A 15665-nucleotide genomic window follows, 5' to 3' on the forward strand; every position below is an offset into this window, starting at 1 on the left:
CAGCCCAGCTCCCAAACAAAAGTGCCAGCAGGTCATAAACAATCTTAAATTTAACCTGTTCATATTTAATGTGTCTTCACTATGTTCACTACCCATAATTCTTCTGCAATTACTGCTGCTGTAACTTCCCTGACTGACTTCTCCTCAGTTTTTCCAGCTGAATACTTCATTTTCTCCTCTAACAAGGCTGAATATCTTTGAGTTGAGAAACTAAGCCACCAGCAAATCAGATCAGGTGCAAATAGGAAAAACAGATACTAATGGAAGTTGCCATCACCCTCATTTTTAACAGAGTTAGTACAGTGTTTCTGTGGTAGGTGGCATCAAAATTTCCAGGGCTGCATAGCACCTCTGCTTGTCTAGAAATGACTATGAATCTGAAATAATAAAATTCTTCCGTTTAGTGTATTTTTTGTCCTATGAACCATTTTGGTCTAGGAGTTCTAGGGAAATTAATAGATTTCATGGCCATGCCTCAGAATTTTGCTTAATTACAGTATCAGTCTTTAAGCAAAAGTAGAAACAAAAAAATTGTTTTCTACAAAAAAAAGTTATTAAATTTACTTATGTTGGGATTTACTGAAAGGAAGGCATTCCAGTAAATGGTAATGGTTTTATTGCTTTGTGAATGTTTTCTGGACCAGAGAAACTTTTCATTTCTGCTTTTCATCGTTTTGGAAACTCAGTAATTTGTACTGTTTGCCTAAGTTGATTTTTTTTAATAAGGTCTGTGGCGTGTTTTTTTCCTAGTAGCAGTGTGTAAGTCTTTTTAGTGCTGATTTAATTTCAATCTGCCTTATATATTGGCAGGCTTATATATTTTCAGTGGCTTGCTAAGTAGGTTTTCAAGGATGTGAAGGATACCATTTGTGCTAATTTAAAAAATAAAAAACCTAAGATGACCTTCAAGTCATTGCAAAAAAATAAAAAAACGGGGAAAAAAGCTAACTTATGGTTCTACAAGGACATCTGTGCAAAATCAGGGTCATGGACAGGATGTGGTACAAGCAGGTTCTTAAAATTTTTCCTATAATAATAATTATTTTTAACAGGTTTTACCTCAGTAACATGATAAAATGATCACCAACTACCATCTGTGTGTGTTTTCCTTATCAATTATCCATCCTTGTATTCTGCTGTCCAAAGCACTTTAAAGAGTCTTGGAAATTTATGGCATGTGAAAGGCATATAGTTCCAGTCTTTCATAAGATCTGAAAAACACATTTTCATTGTTCTTCCACTTCACGGATCAAAAGGCTTCTATAAAGTAAACAAGAAAAAACCCTGAATTAAATTTCAGCTTAGCATTTTGAATAAAAATCCTTTCTTACACACAAAACAAAAAGTAACAATGAAAAATACGCCACAGGGTAAAAGGCCTACAGTATAACAAATGCAATCAGATAGAAACAAAAGACTGAAAGAAAATTCCAGATCCAATAGAAATGGCATTCTGAAAAAAAAAAAAAAATTCCATGCATTTTTGTGTCTAGGATGTAGGTAAAGTAGGTCTTTTAGTCAAAGACATTGGTATTTTATAATTATTACAAGTGATTCTCTGAAGTAAAAAAAGATTTTTTTTTTAATATGCATGTGCCTATACTTTCATAGCATTTTGAGATGACTAGAACAGAGCAAAAAAAAAAAAAAAAAGAATTAAATGGAGAATAATCCATGGTTTTATGAAATAAGACTTTAAATGTTTTCAACAGGATGTTTTTATTCTAGTTTTCAGAGTAGCTGGCTTTGTTTCCTGGCTTTTTTGACTCATCTCTGAAACTTCTGTTTGCCATGTTCCACATTTGCTGTCTTGCTTTCCAGGCTGACAGACAAGCCAATGTCACTAGGGGCTTCATGCATCTTGTCAAAGTTAAAACACACTTTGAGTATTTATAGCTTTCAAAATCAGCAGGAATTTACTTTTACTTAGCTTAAATTCCAGTTGGGAGAATTATTATCTGTTTCCTATGCTGCAGGAATATCCTGAGGGAAGCAAATGCCATCCATTTAGATCTGCAGCTAACCAGATGGAAATAGCAGAGAGTAGTTTCAAGAATACTCTCTAAACTTTCCAGTAGGGGTGATGTGAGTATAGATTACTGATAACATCCATATTTTTGTGGTTTTTGCTCAGTGAATCAATGGATTTCCCTTCTGTTGATCTTGGAAGTCATGCCTTGGGGCATGTCCAGGGATTAGCAATCTTGTTCGTAGTAACAAGACTGTCAGTGGGGTACTCCTTTGGATAAATCAAAGTTTTCTCAGTATTGGCCTTTTTTACTCACATTGGGTGATGTAAATGTGAAACTGATGGATGAAGGGCAGACCATAAAGGTCATGAGAGCAAGGACAAGGTATTGGAGATCTGAGAATCAAAGAAGGGATGCAAAGGATGGCACAGAGATTTAGAGTTGCCCTCGATGTGACAAGGCAGGAAGGAAGGGAAAAGAGAGGGAAGAAGGAAGGAAGCAAAAGTAAAAAGGAAGGAAGGGAAGGAAAAGAAAAGGAAGGAAGGAAGGGAAGGAAAAGAAAAGGAAGGAAGGAAGGATGTCGAAGCTATGAGCATCTTCAGTTTGTTTTACATGCTGAAGCAAGGGAAATCACACTTCACTTACTAAAGGCTGTAGTTCCTTGCAACTTTCTTAAGAAACTATGCTGAGACTTTTGAGGGCAGAGAGATAGGAATATGTGTATTTGCCAGTGTTAGGTTATTTTAAATTTATACTTCACAATATTGCATTCTGAGGGAGGGAGTATTCACTCCCTGCTGTCTGTGGTAGGGAATGTTTTCAGTTTTTCTAAAAGACCATAAAAATACGTAAGCCTAATGAAGTGATAAGAATCTCCTCTGTTTTGAAGCAGTGGTATGTATTTCCAGGAACACACTGCAATGTGTTTTGTAGAAAGATGGGTAAGATAGACTAAAATCTCATTTAGTTGTCTTGGTACTGCATATGAGACACCTGCAAAAAACTGACAGCAAGAACAGTAAATCTTAGTTTTGCTGTAGTTCTTCTGCCTCCCCAATAACAAAAAAAGATCCTTAAAAATAGCATTGCAATAAACATTGTCTGGCTTGAGTATAAAGGTATAAGGGAAATTGTGGCATAGTTAAAAAGGTAGTTGCAAGTTAGAGTTTCTAAGGAGGTTTTTCTTCTGAACTGATCTTTGGCTTGATCTGATAGCCTTATTTTTTTTTCCTTATTGGCCAGCCTGTAGAGACGTGCAGAACTGTAGGTGATCCAGGTGGGTTTGTCAAGAATAAACTGGGACTTGTTTGCACTTTTCTTTTTGTTGCCCTTTAATGAAATCAACATTTTTAAAAAGTAAGAAAAAAACCTTACAAGCATGTGACCATATTTAGTTAAAAGTGTTTTTTGTTTATAACGAGCAATAAAGTAGTTGCCAAATTCTACACACATGTTCCAGATTGTTAGAAAAAAAATCATTAAAAAGAATAAATTAAGTATTGGGGTTCCCACCACCCCAGTTTGTAAATCACAAAAACCATTTGCATAAAACCACATTTAGCCCAGCACAATAACAATGTGCATTACAGTTATTTTAAAAGGAAATCATATGCTATACAACAGAACTTTACACCTTCAAAGATGCTACAAAAGGCCCCAAATTGGTACCAGTTTCCATCACAAGCTTCAGTTTCTTCTCCAAGGTGGTTTTCTTTCACCATTGAATCCTTGAGCTTCTCACTGTTTCTCAAGTCACTTGGCCCTCAGTGTCAGCAAGAATTTTTATCATGGTAGACCTGCATAGCCTTAGAGATTCTTACCATAGTGCTCATATTAAACAGAATTCCTGCAATGCAGTGCCCTTATTCCAGAGGTGAACTCCTGGTTTTGCTGAGCAGCCTTTGGAGAGCAAAGTTCTCCTTCCTGTGGCTGTGTCACTGTGTGATATGCACAGGGCCTACTGTGGTGACAAAAAAGATGTTCCCAGATGATAATGGAAATGGATAAAAGGATAAAAAATACAAGAAGATGTGGCGTTAATAACATGGTGTTAACAGTGGTGATTATGCATCTTTTGTGTTTTCCCCTACAGCATTAGGTGAAGGCAGAAAGGACACTGTGAATCTGCTGCAAAAGCCGACAGGGAGCCTAACTCACTCTTCTGTTTAAAACATAAAAACCTGAGGGTAAATGTAATGTGTGAAAGGCAAAGAAGGTGTGCTGTGTAAGACAGAACAGCAGTAGGCCAGTTCTGTACAATCAACACAGAGAATTAATGCTGGTTTACTGGCTGGGGTTTGCACCTCTGAGTGATTTAGACTTTGCAGGAGTGATTGCGGCTGAGAGGCACCATCCTTGTACTGAAATTCTGAGTATGGGGCTCTTGTCTCTGTGCATTGCTCCCCTTTCCCCTTTTGCTGAGAGAGATGATTTACAGCTCTGGATCTGTTCAGAAAATCAGTGTCTGAGGCTCTTGTGTGTGCCTGCCTGTGGTGTGTGCCCTGAGCATGTGTGCCTGTGACCTGGTGCAGCCAGCACAGCTATTCTCATTAAACTCCAGCTGACACTCTCTAGCCTGACAGTCCTTAACTCCCAAGACTCTCCCATTCCACCAAATTAGCAGATGTGTGTGACTTCCAACACAACTTTCTCAGTCTTTGAATCCTAGAAAGCAGCAGAAATAGTCTGATATAATAATTGGTGAATTTAAGATCCAAAACTAATTAAAAGTAATCAAAACTTGCTACAGGAAACATTTCTACCCTTTGCCTTCTTCTTTTCTAATAGTAAACTGAGCATCAGTTTCTGACAAATCACTCTGATTTCCTATGCAGAATATTAGTGATGATCAGTCAGGGGACAAAGAGGTGAAAGACCTGATTTATCTGTCTTGTTCAGTATTATTATTTATTCCCCTTAATCCTGCACATTTCTCCACAGTTCTCCCCGTAAGTCAAAGGTGGATGGAAGGCTGGTGACAAAGCCTTGTGTGAAGGGGTTGGGGCAAAACTGCACCGTGGTGGGGCCACCACTGTCCTGGTGGAATGTCATGAGAGATTGCAAAGTCAATATTTCTTATTCACCTGCTCATTGCCAGGAGAATGGTCTTGAGACTAGGAATCCTTTGCCAGCCATAGGATGTGTTTTTATTTTAATGATTTCCTGCAAACATAATGAGAAGGTCATGCCAGGAAACTAATTAATGGGTATGCACTGGGCAGTACATGCTCCCCAAGTGAGGCTGGGTGCTGGATGCAGTGGCAGATGCTTGGTAGGAGAAGTTTCTGGTCCCTGTGGCTCTCAGACTCGTTGCACTGGGTCTTCAGGAAGCTGCAGCAATGTTGTTGGCTGCACCAAATACCCCATTCCCAGCAGCTGGTGAAAGAACACAACCTCTCACTCTCTCACTTTTCAACCAAGAATAAATCTTCTCTTGCCAGTCCCATCTTTGTAGCGAGGGCATGTTCTGGCTGCCTCCATCCTTGCCTGAGCTCTGCACTGAAACAGTTGTGGTGTGACAATCAGTCTGGATTCTCCTGTTTAGCAGACATGCCCAGACAGGGGGTTTTTTTGTTTGTTTGTTGGGGTTTTTTTAATTGATTTTTTAATTTATTACTTAATTTTTACATGAGGAACGGCAGAAATTGAAATTTTGCCAAAGGAAGAAGACTTTCAATTGAATCTGGACTAACGTGTTAATTAAAAAAATTAAAAAATAATAAATAAAAGTAGGGGTTTATGCTCACTCTTGACAGAACATGTGACTGTCTCAGACATCTCGACAGACATAGATGTATTTTTATATATCCCAAAATAGCTAGTTTCCTGACTGGTTGAGCATGAGGATTACACATTCTGCTTTATGCAGACATCGATAATGCTGAAAGTTATCATGTCAAAAGGCAATTGGAGAGATGCAGTGTGCTGTAGGCAGCAGTGCACTACAGAACTGTTGTAGACCTGTTGTTTGTCCACAACAAACCATCTTTAAAGAGAGAGGCCAGTAATAGATGGGCAGTTGTTCTTACAGCCCAGCAGCATTGCTGGGTGTTTATAATACATAACACTGCTTTCTGTTGCTCTCCATTTTATTATGTGTAAGTACTCACAATATCTCCATTTATGGATGCATGTTCTAGTGACCTATCGTAGAAAAAAAAAAACCCTTAAGGAGTAGATTCTTGAAAAGACCCTAATTCCTTTTTTTTTTTTTTTTTGTGTAGCCTGGGTGAACAGCTCTTACAGCTGAGTAATTCCTACCCTGAGGAGCATTCTTGAATTACTTTGCATTAGTCTAGGAAAGTGTGCCTGTTCTCTGCCTGGCTTTTTTGCCCCAGGAGAAGACTGGGAGAACAATGGTTGTCAGTCTTCAAGAGGAGAGCCTGGGCTCACAGTCGCTGCAATTGAAGCTTTCCCATTGTGCTGCTGTTATCAACAGAACATAAAAATAAAATCAGATCATTTGACCATATGATTAACACATTCCTGTTGAACTCCAGGTGACCTTAATCTTCTGGCTCTTTACAGGACTCCTGTGTTTCTTAGGATAGAATTTCTTCCTTAAGTTCTTCTTTTGATGCTGAAATACCCTCTGAATGGTTTGCTTATAGGGCTTTAATGGGATGCATTGGGGCAGACAAGAAAAGATGGATTTGAATGATCGTAAAGACACTTTGGATAACCAAATTTGTAACATCCAGATTAAGTTTAAGCATATAATTGTTAATTTCCTATTGCTTGATGAGGTGCTTCTTGTGTTTTCTTTTGCCCTATCAGTATATTGCAAGATTGCAAAGGAAATCTTTGCAATTACATGAACAAGGAGGAATTCTTTGAATTGTCCAAAATTGTAAGTCTACACCGAGCAAGCTTTGCAACTTCCTTGTGGGATTCAGACAGTTGTTGGTGGATTTAAACTACTTTTTTGTAAGTTAGCAAGAGTTCCCTCTGTAAAGGGAAGCTCATGGTTTGATGGTGGAGAGTCATAATGAAGAGTTTTGAGAACTAAGGGATTCAGGCTTGCATTTTTTTCTCAGCCTCATGTTTTGTAACGCTGGCTTTTCTCAAGAAGAATCATTTGCATGAATTGCATAAATTAAGTCTGGCCTGCCTGCTACAATCCTTAAGGACCAAGGAGGAATACCTATTTCCATTTAATAACTTTTTTCTTCTTGTTGTACGATCAACACGCATCACCTCCCGTGCTGTAACATAAAAACTACTCTAAAACCACTGCACTTCTCTCCCTCTGCCCGCCCAGCGTGCGACAGCGACCACTGGGGACCCCACTGCAGCAGCCGCTGCCAGTGCAAGAACGGGGCCCTGTGCAACCCCATCACCGGCGCCTGCCACTGCTCCGCGGGCTTCAAGGGCTGGCGCTGTGAGGAGCGCTGTGACCCCGGCTCCTACGGCAACGACTGCCACCAGAAGTGCCAGTGCCAGAACGGAGCCACCTGCGACCACGTCACCGGGGAGTGCAGGTGTCCCCCCGGCTACACCGGCGCCTTGTAAGCAGCGGCTGTGTCATTTTTTGGGGAGGGGGGGGTTACAAGTTTTGAAGAGTTGAGTAAGCAGGTTTGGGCAAACCCATGTTGCAGGGCATGTTCAGATGTGCAGCCAAGAGAAGAAGCCTTGACCCAGACCATTAAAAACGCACGAAAAGGAGCAGCAGGGGGTTCTTCGTGGCTGTCACGAAGGCAGTTTGGCCACAGGTTTGGAAAATGGCATTGGAACATGGAGTTGTTTGGCCTTGGTCATTCCAGAGCTGTGTCAGCAGCAGTGAATGAGTGCCAAACTGAGTATAAAGAAACGGCTTGGGAAGGAGTAATTCCTAGAATGCCAGGTCTGTTTCCTTAGATCTGTTGTGTGGATGCCACACACAACACTCGGTGTGCATCCCTCCGTGTGTCACACTGCTCTCTTCTCCATGCTTTTGGCTGGAAGAACTAATGATGGCAGCAGTAAAAGAGGTCTCTGGGGCCTGTGGTAACGAGTCTCTGTGCTGTCCCCACCCCCTGCACAGCTGTGAGGACCTGTGTCCCCCTGGGAAGCACGGCCCGCAGTGCGAGGAGAGGTGCCCGTGCCAGAATGGAGGAGTCTGTCACCACGTCACCGGGGAGTGCTCCTGCCCGCCGGGATGGATGGTAAAACACACGCTCTGAAATCCGCACAGCCCCCCCCAAAACTTCCATATTTGTACATTTCAACAGGAAAAAAAGGGTAGCAAACGAGGATAGCAAATGCGGTCTGCTTGTAGCCAGGAGTAATGAGAAACATATTTTAGCATAAGGGACTGAAATAAAATACTTGCAAAACCATCTGTTACTGAAAATGCTCCAGTTCTGCACTGCCTTTTTAACTGTGTCAGATTCTGGGAAGCAAGCAAAAGACATGAGTTGTGCTGTGACAAGGCAATATCCATTAGATCTTGCCTGGAAGTCATTGATTTCTCCATGTAAGTTGATATTATAGGGAGGTGATGCCATTGTATATATTAATAGTGGGATTTGTGCCCATTTTTGTATGTCCAGTATGCATGGAAAAAAAACCCTAAACCTGTAGGTACTGTGTTCATTGTTGGTGAGGAGATGGGACATCAGATCTTTGACATTATCTTTAGGCTTCATCCCATTTTATCAGAGGATGGGGAAAGAAGACCTGACCTTGGAGCTGCAAATTGCCTTCCCTTGCTACCAGGCTGCCAACTCTTGAGTTGGCAGATAATGAAGTTGGATGGTGATCAAGGCCCAAATAAATTCTTTAAATACATTTGCTGATTATATTGATCATGAACATTTGATAATATTTTCTGTTTAAATGTTCATTTTGTGTGAAAATTCACATTTACTGATCATTTAATTACCTTGTGATTATATTGTATTGACATAACCTGTGCCAGAGGTCAGTTTTTCGCCAACTAGAGAGCGTGGCTATAAAATACAATCTCTGTTTGTGAGTTTGAGTAGCACACCTGACTACCTAGCTTGGAATATGGCTATTTTTACTTTTTATTCCATTTCACACTACAAGAGACAAAATTACTGGTCATAGAATACAAATGTTTGCATAAATTCTTGACTCCCTTTATCTGCCTAAACACAGCTACTAAAAAATGAGATAGCACATGAAGCAGTGAGGAAAATTTTATACTAGTAGGTGTGTTAACTAGTACATTACTTTTTAGACCTCTGACTAATTTTCCATTCCAACTAATTATTTAAGCGTAAGTTTTAATTTTAAAGTTTCAGTTCTGTGAAATACTACTTTGTCAGCATAACCTTTTTTTTGCTTTTCCTGTAAGGGAGGTTTAAAGTAGCCAGGTACAAATGCTGCAGTCTTATATTAGATGAAATACCTGGATGTCTTTTGTCTGATGAAATGCCTGTAAATACCTTTTTCTTGAAATGGCTTCTTAAAAGCCTTAGGTTCTGATGTTTCCTTCACTACCCAGGTGTAATTAGTTCCAAGGATGTAAAAGGCAGTGCAGAAATTCAAAACCCATTGAAAGGAGCAATCATGCTACTTAAGCTTTTAGGACATGCTGCTTTAAGTGAAATTACAAACAGCTTTTTCATTCATCACAACAAAACCCCAACTTACCATAAAATAGAGTAATTGGGGCATTAGAGCAACTGCTGATTCCTACACCTCTATTCACTGGAGGGCATTCCTTTGTGCATTGATATATAGTACTCCTGGTAAATAAATTGGGAAGAGCTTGACATCAGTTAGTCTTAAATGTGTAAGTGTTTTCACAGGTGCTTAGGGAGAGTGTTTTTCATAAGCTTTTATTTCCAGCATGGAAATCCTAGAAGATTATTCCTCCAGTGCTGGAACATGCCCCACGTTTAAAGCTGGAGGAGGGTCTGGCATTTCCAAATCAGCACTGGGCGAGTAATACGGGATCTCCTTGACCTTCCCTCATTTCTTCCTTGTCCATTCAAGCTGCAGTCCCAACTCTTAACACTAAGTTTTCTCCTCTGCGCTCACAGGGCATGGTCTGTGGTCAGCCTTGTCCTGAGGATCGTTATGGGAAGAACTGCTCTCAGGAGTGCCAGTGCCACAACGGAGGGACCTGCGACTCAGCGACAGGTCACTGCCACTGCAGCCCGGGCTACACAGGGGAACGGTAAAGAAAACCCATTCCTGCCAGCCTGCTGAGCCTGGGGGGCTCTGCTACAACAGGGAAACTTCAGAAGCTGGTAGAAAGAGCAATGAATGGATCTGTGATACGATTAAAAGTGCTGGTTTTGATGGTGAAATGTTTGCTGTGTCACTCAGCTGATGCTGGGTTCCAAGTTGCAAGTGTCCATGTGGAAGAACACTTCTGTGAAGGAACTGCTGGGTTTCAGTGTTTTCCTGCTGGGCCCTGAGCTCTGGCACTTCTTGTGTGGAGTGTCGTGCAGAGTGGTGCAGGCTGGGCTGTGGTGGAGGCGTGAGGAGGGAGGTTCATGGGTTTGTGCAGATGTCTGGCACTCATAGCAGCAAGGGAGGCTCGTTCAATCCCTCTTCAAAGGGAGCAGGCTGGAGGGTTGTCTCCTAAAAATACTCCGCTCAAATGAAATGAAGCATTTCATTTTCTGATGACTAAAAGTCAGCTTTGGCAGATTGGAAAGATAGTAGAGTGAGACATCACCTTTGAAGGCAGTGGAAAGCGATGAAAGAACGTTTTCCTGCATGTATTTTAAGCAGCACACAACTCATTTTCTGGTGTCAGCAGCAGCCTAATCACTGGGGTCAGTCCAGAGGATCTCTGCCAGCAGCTGTGGGTATTGTAACCATATGCACTTCCCACACGAGTGTTCACAGGACATGGGGAGTGCTCTGCCAGACATAATGTGGAAAAAGACCTCGTGAAGAAGAGAAATAATTAGTCTAGAGCCATTTGCATGCCAAAGTTATATTTGTGTCTGTGAAGAAACAGTGAAGAAGGTGGTAGATGCATTTAGACAGACATGGACAGGGCTCCAGGGAAATTCAAGGGAGTAACCACACAAGTGTCTACACACTGCTCTACACTGGTGTTTCTAAAAGTAATTAAATTTTTCGTATTGCAATAATTTAAATCTGGCTTTCATCTGAAATGCCGTACAGACTGCCCCATTTTGATCAGATTTTGCAAATCTGAGCCTCCCTCTCTTCCCACAAAAGAGGCTGTATTTTCAATTCTTTCATTTTTCAAGATAATTCCAAGGGCAGGAAGGAGTCAGAGGCAAGATTGTAGACCTGGTCCTTATTTCAAGTCAGAGAACTGTTACCAGCCATGTGCGGGCACTGTCTGAGGGTAGCCCATACACACCACCACCAAAGAGGTGGGTTTTACCAGTTAAAAAAAAATAAAATAAAATTTCAAGGTTAAATTTTTTCTAGTTTGGCTGGGATTCCTGGTTGTCACTTGAGGAAAATTCTTTCACAGCTTTATTTGTATAACTTCTTCAGGAATAATTGATACAGGGTAATTAGCTCTATTATTATGCTACACCTCAGGAGAGAAGAAGATTTAATTGGTGACTTCAGTTAGGACAGAGTTATGAATACCTTGAAACTTCTGGATATCAGTATCAGATTGAGAAAAATACTGCAGAAGCATGAAATGAACATGTATACCCATTTTAATTCTGTCAGAGGTCTCTGCTAATTTCTATTACATTTTGCAGTTCCTTGTATCCTGTGTCTTTGAAATTCTGTGTAGTGAACCACCAGTCATGCATAAAAACAAACTAAACCAAAAAGCCAAATTTATAAGCAAAACAGAAAAAGAACAAAAAAATAAATAAAAAGAAAGAAAACCATTAATAGTGTGCTATACTATCAAGTAGTATTTTTGCACAATCTCTAATTGGACTGGCATTCAGAATTTAACAAATCCTTTGTAGAACACAGAAAAGACAAAGCTGGAAACATCAAACTCATAAGACATAGCCAAATGAAATTTCTATCCAGAAAATCATCAGTTAATGAGTTGCAAATTTTAGAAGCAGGATACTGAAATTTTATTTCTTAGTAGTCAAGCTAAAGATACAGACTGATCTTTAGGTTAAACAATGTCTTCCATGTATAGAAAATTAAGGAAGTTAATTTGGCTAAAGCGTCTGTCTTCTCACAGTCCATGAATGAGAGAGGAAAAGCTTGGTGAAGAAGTCTCTTACGATATATTTTCCTTAAGCAGCAAGAGAAATCATTGTTACTTTCCCATGTGGGTTAAACTCAAGTGTTTACTGATTTCAGTTTTCATCTGTCAGAAAAATCAGATGAAAAGAAGGGGTTTGGGCTCCTGAATGTTTTTCCAAGTTACACAGATTTCCGCTCTATTTAAGTGGCATTTTCAACCAGTAGAAGACATGCCTCATAAACCATATTTCCTTTGAACCTCCAGAAGCTGTCTTTTATAGGAAATAAAGCAATTTTTTGTTTCTTTATTATTTGGGGTTTTTTTCCTGACAGGTGCCAGGATGAATGCCCAGTGGGGACCTACGGGCTGCATTGTGCAGAGACCTGCAAATGTGTGAATGGTGGGAAGTGCTACCACATCAGTGGTGCCTGTCTCTGTGAGCCAGGGTACACCGGTCAGCACTGTGAAACCAGGCTCTGCCCCGAGGGAATTTATGGCCTCAAGTGTGATAAAAAGTGTCCCTGCCACATGCCCAACACCTGGAGGTAGGCTTTACACCCTCTACCCTGTTTTTTTCTTTTTCTCAATAGAGCACAGAAATCCAAATATAACCTGAAAAGGGATGTTTCCTGATTTTTCTAATACTTCCATGCAAGGTGAGGCAGCTAAAGACTTGCAAGTATTTGGTATTCTCTGAACACAACGAGAAAGAAAACACAAACCCAAAAGAGCGTTTGAATTTTTACTTGCAAGCATATTTGATCATAATATTCACTGCTGTGTTTGGTCTCTGACCCATGAAATAAATACTAAGACAAAGCGTGACTTTTATCTATGTTTGCCACCTGAGTAAATCATGGTCATAAAGTCATAAAGTCAGTACACATGGTCTCTCACATGTTCTGGTTTACTGTAGATGAGAAGCGACTGAATTGGAATCAATGGATGTGTAAAGTTTTCTGAGTTGGGTGTGAGAAGCTTGGGCATTTCTCTCTTTCAGTCTCTCTCTGTATATAAGAATTGCTGTAGGTGACTATTTTAGTACAAAATTTTAGAAGCCCACCTATTGTGAGTCTGGGTTTGAAACGTACATTTTTTGTCATTTAAGTGCTTTTTCTAGTGAGCAGGTAAAATCCAATCCTGGAAATCAAATGAAAACAGTTTTCCCATTAGCTTAGCTTTTACGCGTCTCTCCTTATTCAGGCAGTAATGAGCCCTATTTTTTTAGTTTTTTTGGATTTTGCCAGCATTTGAGCATATTGTTGTGAAAATAATAAAAGCTAGTTATTTGGAGACAAAGTTTCAGCTGTGAGGGAGGGATGTCAGATGTCAGTTGAGGCGAGACAGCGTATTTATAGAACAATAGTGGACAGCTTTCTCTTGTTACAAAACAATTCTTCTGATTACATACTGTGGTCATTGTGCATTCACTTACACTTAATTGCATTACTAATAACAGTACCTTGGAGAAGGTTTGTGAGCACAGTCTAAATTTTTGCTGTTGAAAGTAGCTGTGAGGGGGATTTACAGGAACTACTGGGTGTCACATGGAATGCTGCTGTACATTAATAAAAGATGCACTTTTCCTCATAGGTAAAATAAAAGCTTTTAGTCAGAATTTAGCAGTGATGTTAAATCCAGGGATGTGCATGGAAATAGCTTCTCTGTTAATTCTCTGTGAAAAATTATTTTGTGGGTTGTCAGAGTTGTTCAACTCATCTTTTGTTGACAAACTGTGACAATGAACTGAATTCTTTTCCCTTTCCAGGTATACACTTTTACAGTTGTGTACTTGTGCTTCTGCTCATCCCATTTGCCTGAAATACCTCGAAAAAAATACAGAGTTGCTTGGATGTAAAATCAAGCAATTTATTATATGGGCAGTGTGTTCAGGAATAAATGGCAACGTAATGCTGGGCCCTCCAGCTCTCAAATTAGGCTAGCAGACCAAGTACTGTTGTGTTATGAATTATACTTAGCTACTTCCCTGAAAATCTGTCTGCAGACTGTTGGCAGCAGCCTGGTTTGACAGGAATGTGTTGCACTGTATACCATTTCTAATATTACAGGGATTACTTCTGATTCATGTTCCACACAGCTGTTCCTTCATTTATACCACTGGAAGAGATGGCTCGTGGTCAAATCAGATCACAAATGTTCACGAGTAAACAACAGCATATGGCTGGTCTTTTTTTGGACATTTCCCCCCTTGTATAGACAAATCCAAAGGCACTCAAGAGCCCTGAAGGTGGAGGAGCATATTTACCAGAGCATCACGATGTGTGAGAAAAACAAGTATTTTCATTGCTTCACAATTGTGTTTTACATATATGTAAGCTCCCTTCACCCTGGGTGAGGAAGTGACCGGGAGCAGCAAACAGCAGGAATCGGGGGGGGGATCTGGGTAATGATGCAGAAGACAGAACTCCCTGTGGGCACTTGAGGCTTTCGAGAATCTTCTTAGAAGCCAGTTGTGTCTGGTTGTCCTCGTCTCTTGATGCCAGTGAGCCATGAGACAGCTCTTTAGTCATGTCAGGGAATACCCTCAACCCTCTCTTGCCTACCACAAGCCCAGCTTGGCCTGGCTGATCCTGAGAGGATCTTCATGGCACTAATCCATTCAGCAGCAAAGAATCCCAGGGCACGAAAAAAAAGGGGTGGAATTCCTTCTGCAAATAAACTTTGTGTGTCTGAAGGTCTGGGGTTCTGTTTTGGGGGCCCTCGATACCATAAAAGCTTTTTTCATCTGGGTGTGATCACCGGTTTAGATATCCTCAAAGAGGAGCTATTGGTAGGCTTAGAGCTCTAGGCTATTAGAGCTCTAGGTTATTAGTATTAATCAATACAGAAGTGAACTAAAGGTTAATTTAGAAAAAAAAAAAGCTCCAAAAAATATTGCTCTAAAGTAAGTGCTCCTAAGTTCCAGAATACAGCTGTGTTTTCAGTCATTTTCTTCACATACTTCTTCACATATATAGCTGAAAAATGCACGTTCTTTTTTCTTTATTACTGTTTTATGATTGAAAAATTCACATCAGAACAGCTCTGACGATAATTCATTATTTGCATTTGGAGTGGGCTAAGCTGTAGGGGTTTTGCTGCTGCTGTTGGTTGATGGCAGCTCCTGGAAATGAAAGGCAAGCCCTTCCTTGCTCTTGGTTGTACCAGCAGTCTTTATTAAATGCTTGGTAGAGCATAAAAACAGCTATACTTGAGAGATTTTAATCTGTTTGAGGGGCCCAGAGGACAGCAACAGGTAACAACCCTCTTGTACCAACCCTCTTGGTCCAGTGCAGCCTGCAATTAAGATTTATTCCTGACATGAGCACTAGTGGGGGTTTTTCTTGTCTCATGCCCTTTCTGAGGTGTGTATGTAGGATTTATTGCAGTATTATTGGTGTAATACATGTTTGGTTTGTGTAGTTTGGCTCTGTTTTTAAAGATTAGGGCATTTTAATTTTGCATTTTTCTAATGGGCCTGTACGTACAGGTGCAAGAGCTTTTCACGGAAATTTTATATTTATTGATGTTTATATTTATTTTTTTAGGGTGCTGCACCCTTTGGTTGGATATTTTAAAAGCAA

At 40.3% G+C, this 15665-nt stretch overlaps 1 protein-coding gene across 2 annotated transcripts in view; it reads left to right on the forward strand.

The window, feature by feature from the left end:
- Positions 1-15665, forward strand: part of MEGF10 (multiple EGF like domains 10) — an 85817-nt gene that overhangs the window by 32385 nt on the left and 37767 nt on the right. For both annotated transcript variants that reach the window (XM_042033573.1, XM_042033574.1), the window contains 4 exons: positions 7231-7477; positions 7993-8113; positions 9962-10098; positions 12414-12626. In XM_042033573.1, coding sequence (XP_041889507.1) covers positions 7231-7477; positions 7993-8113; positions 9962-10098; positions 12414-12626 — 718 coding nt within the window. The remainder of the gene's footprint in view (positions 1-7230; positions 7478-7992; positions 8114-9961; positions 10099-12413; positions 12627-15665) is intronic.

This window comes from Corvus kubaryi, unplaced genomic scaffold (assembly GCF_017639235.1).
Source record: "Corvus kubaryi isolate FWS band 111438036 unplaced genomic scaffold, C.kubaryi_AGA036_p1.0 37357, whole genome shotgun sequence".
NCBI lineage: Eukaryota > Metazoa > Chordata > Aves > Passeriformes > Corvidae > Corvus > Corvus kubaryi.